This window comes from Spinacia oleracea, chromosome 6, assembly GCF_020520425.1.
Source record: "Spinacia oleracea cultivar Varoflay chromosome 6, BTI_SOV_V1, whole genome shotgun sequence".
Classification (NCBI taxonomy): Eukaryota; Viridiplantae; Streptophyta; class Magnoliopsida; order Caryophyllales; family Amaranthaceae; genus Spinacia; species Spinacia oleracea.
In genome coordinates, this window is record NC_079492.1 from 98604038 (window position 1) to 98608401 (window position 4364).

The window sequence follows — 4364 nt, forward strand, 5'->3', positions numbered from 1 at the left end:
CAATATTACATTATTACTCCGACTGTCCGACACATATTTTTCTTATCCCATACAAATTAATCTTAGTGCTTGGAAATGATATACTATGTATTTCTTTACAAAAGGTCTTGCGTGCACAAGTTGTACAATAAATTTATTGTGCACTAACATAACTTTAATCCAGTTTTCTCTAACTTTTACTCAGTTTTCTCTAACTTTTATACTTTAAAAAAAAGTTAATAGATAAACATTTTAAAGTGTTAAATGATTAGTTTTATACATCGGTTTTTTCATGAAATGCCCCTGAGGTTTGCAATAATGCACCAAATACACCCGCGCGTTTCAAAATTCATAAAATACCCCTATTTACTCAAAACTGTTCACCAAATACCCCTATTATGACTTTCCGTTAGTCCTCCGTTAAGTCATGTTTAAAATTCATAAAATGCACCTAAATATAAAGGTTTTGCATAGTATACACCTATTTGTAAAGTTCTTTGCACCAAATACCCAAACTTCATAATTTGAATCCAACGGCTAGTTTTAATTCAATATAGCCGTTATGTTCATGCTGCCTATAAGTAAGGCTGTTGTTCACTTGACTTGCTCCATGTTTAGCCCTCTATTTCCTAAATAGCCATGAGTTCTAATTCAAAAACCGGATCCTCTTCCATCCCAAGTTTGTCATACCTAAGAGTTCCAAATAAAAACTGCAATTGTGGGAGAAGATTTGCAATTAGGAGCTCGGAAACGGCTAAAAATCCGCAAAAGCTTTACTACAAGTGTGATCCTTGTGATAATTTCAAGTGGTGCAAAGGTTTTGTTGAGCAGACATTTGATGAAGCTCAAAGCAAGGGAAACAGAGCTGATGAAAACAGGGGAATGCAAGAAGAAAACAGGGGAATGCAAGAAGGAAGCAGGGGAATGCATGAAGAGTTGAAGCTATTGAAGAAGAAACTGAAACAACAGAAACAACAATTCAAGTTTGCAATAAAAATTGGTGTAATAATGTTTGCATTTCTAATTTGGATAGCAATGAAGTAGAGTTGTAACAAATTTCAAGCAATAACATCACTTGTTTAAGCATATGAGCTTTACAAAAACTGATTTCTAAGTGGACAAATGCCACTGAAACTGCACAAAAACATCTTGTCTAAGCAATTGTGTTCTTTCCAAAAAGTGATACTAATTGTAAATTGCCTAAGCTATTTTAACTTTGTGCACCTACAATTCACCAAAAACTGACTAACTTTTAACTTTGTGCATGGTTAAGTTGCTGTGTTTGCTCTTTTCCTCCCCCTTGAACCCCCTTGTGATGTACTTGCTCCTGCTGCTGCTGAAGTGCTTGGTCCAGTGCTTGGTCCTCCATTCTTACATGTCCTTGAGTTATGACCAAACTCCCTGCACTTTCCACATTTCACATTGCTGTTTCTCTTCCCCTTCCTGGGTTCATTTGGTCCTCTCTTTCTCTTCTTAGCAGGTCTGCCAGCTTGTCTTTTGATGACTGGAGGCTGAATGGTAGGGAGAGAAAAGTTAGGCCACTGTGTTGGGTCTGATATGGGGTGAATGTGGTCTGCATATGTAAGCTTGTATGCAGCAGACTTGAAGAATGGGGAGACAAAATCAATGGGGTTCAGCCTTTGGTCATAAATCACCCTGAGTGCATGCTTGCAGGGGATTCCAGAAATTTGCCACTTCCCACACCCACAGCTTCTAGTTGATAACCTGATGGGGAAGTTCACATGTGCATCTCTGACCTCAAATTCCCCCCCACCACAGGCTGTAGCATAGCAGAACCTAGACTCTCCTGTTCTTTCATCCACCTCTTTCTTGGCATACTCAGTCAACTGACCATCCTCCATATCAATTGCCATGTCAAATCTTGCCCCAACCCTCTCCATACACCACTTTCTGATTGCTGTACAACAACACAACAACATACAACATTATACACAGAACATCACAAACATCACAAAATAAAGGAACAGAACATGAAGTGGTGAGCTATACCTTCCAACAATGAGAATACAGGCATGTCTCTGTATGGTTTTGTGCATGCATTGAATGACTCCACAAAGTTTGTTGTGTTGTGATCACAACAAACAGAAGGGTCAAACATATGCACCATCCTTGCTTATAATCCTCACATACTCAGTGCTTAAGTCCTCACAATCAACCACAGGCACCTCCACAGCTATTGTGTACTCCATTTGTTCTTGAAGTTCCCTTAAAATGTCCTCTCTCTCCTGTTTTTTCCTCATTTCCTCTTCCTCCTTTCTTTGAGCCCTAAGAAGTTCATCTTGTCTCTCTTTGAGCTTTCTCTCACTCTCCTTCCTATGATGCTCAATTGTGGCAACAGCATTTCTAAACACCACTCCTGGTTTGTCTGTACCCTCAACCCATATTTCAGCAGTGTCCTTACCCCAATTCCATCCCCACATTAGCTTCATTGTCTTATCATCTACCAACTCAACTCTACCACAGGGAGACTCAATAAACAGGGCAAATGTACTAGGTAAAAACACATCCTGCCTAACAGATTCCTCAAAAATATCCAAAAACAACCTCAAAAGACGATACTTTTCCATGTCTGTAACTCTCACATCAAAGCTATGTGATCCATGATGCAATAACAACCACATTGCAGTCATCCTAAAGGGAAAATTTAAGGAAAAAAAACATGAATTTCGATTCAACCAACAACAATTCATCAATAAACAACCACAATCATGATCACAATGAAATTCAACAGGTCACAATCACAACTTACAACTAACCAAACAATTATTTACAACAAATCCAAGGAATAACTAACTTCTAACCAATCAATTAATCTCAACTGACAATTTCAAAAAATCACTGACAATTTCGCAAAACCCTAACCCTAATCAATTTCGCGAAAAAAATTGTACTTTACAAGCAAAATAAATCAGCGAAGAAAGGATTATTACCTTGAAGTAGATAATCCAACTAGGAAAAGGGCCCTTGTTCGTCCACTGCACCCGAAGCTCTAAATCGCCTCCAAGTTGCCCCCTTTTTGTCGCGAATTCACCAAACGAACACCCACGAACTCGCCAAAAGAGAACGCAACAAATTTCACTAAATTCTTGAAGATCTACCCAGAATTTTGTCAGTTACAGTAGAATTGATGAGGGTTGAAGAACAGGGGAAAGGAGAGAGAAAGAAGAGAAGTTGAGAAGTTTTTTTTTTTTGGAATTTCAGTCACAATTGTTACCTAAATCGCGCCAAACAACAATTAAGGGCAAATTGGTAAAACGTCACTAACGGCAAGCTAACGTCCGTTAAATCCAGGAGCATTTAATGAACGGTACGGAACTTTAGGGGTATTTTATGAATTTTGAAACACGCAGGTGTATTTGGTGCATTATTGCAAACCTCAGGGGCATTTCATGAAAAAACCGTTTATACATTATTAGTGATTTTGAATAAATATTTTTCATTAAAATGAAAATTTTTATTACTAAAAAGTAGATAACTTTTACATATATAATCGTGACTTTTAAGCATTTTACGTCAACTTTAACTTCGGTGTACAATATTTATCGTACAACTCATGTAAATAAGAATTTGTGATTTCTTTAAGGGATACACTTATTTTTTTCGGTCATATTTAGTTAAGAGATACATTTGTCATTTTTAGTAACTTATCAACTCCATCATCTAATTAAATAATCATCTAATATATCCTATGTCCCACCACCATATTAAACAAATAATTTCACACTCCCACCCCTCTAATATGACATGGGCCCACTTGTTTTATTCATAAAAATACCTACCCCAACCTCACTTGTTTTATTAATTTATTTCATTCAATTTTTTTATCTTAATACTCGTGCCCGGACAAGTGTATCTCTTAAATAAATACGGAGGGAGTATAACGATAGTGCATCAAGGACCTTAACGACTTAACCCCTAATATGAATTCACTCAATTTTAAAAATATACATATTTCCTCAGCTATTAAATATAAAATCTTACAAAATATTTTTAGGCAGAGCAAGAGCAAGAGCAAGAGCAAGAGCAAATGATATAGGAGAGATTTTCCCCCCTTATAGAGCTGTCAAAAACTGACCCGACCTGAAACCGACCTGAACCGACCGAACCCGTAACCGACCATGACCCGAAATTACGGTAAAGCAGGTAACCCGAAACCCGACCTATACCCGACCCGAAAAAACCGATAACCGATTTTAACCCGGTGTTGTAACACCTGAACCCGAACCCGACACCCGACTCGAAAATGACCGATAACTGAACTGACCCGACCGAACAATGACCCGAACCCGATTCGATACCCGACCCAATATCAACCCGAAACCGATTGTAACTCGACGAAACCTGCTATTGACCCGACTTGTGAC

The 4364-nt window shown here is 38.0% G+C and overlaps 1 protein-coding gene across 2 annotated transcripts; it reads right to left on the bottom strand.

Moving 5' to 3' along the window:
- Nucleotides 1-344: 344 nt before the first annotated feature.
- On the bottom strand, nucleotides 345-3308 carry LOC130464297 (uncharacterized). Of its 2 annotated transcripts, none has more exons than XM_056833788.1 (2): nucleotides 2931-3308; nucleotides 345-1897 (listed from the first exon to the last, which is right to left on the bottom strand). In XM_056833788.1, exon 2 carries the CDS (start codon nucleotides 1878-1880, stop codon nucleotides 1248-1250), a length of 633 nt encoding a protein of 210 aa, XP_056689766.1. In that variant the 5' UTR covers nucleotides 1881-1897; nucleotides 2931-3308; the 3' UTR covers nucleotides 345-1247. The 2 variants fall into 2 exon arrangements, with proteins under 2 accessions (XP_056689766.1, XP_056689765.1); XM_056833787.1 differs by lacking the exon at nucleotides 2931-3308 and adding an exon at nucleotides 1990-2085.
- Nucleotides 3309-4364: the final 1056 nt, after the last annotated feature.

Coding starts and splice junctions, on each gene's coding strand:
- LOC130464297 (XM_056833787.1), bottom strand. CDS start 2,014: ATGCCTGTATTCTCATTGTTGGAAG. Junction 1,898..1,989: donor TGTATTCTCATTGTTGGAAG/GTATAGCTCACC, acceptor GTTGTTGTACAG/CAATCAGAAAGTGGTGTATG.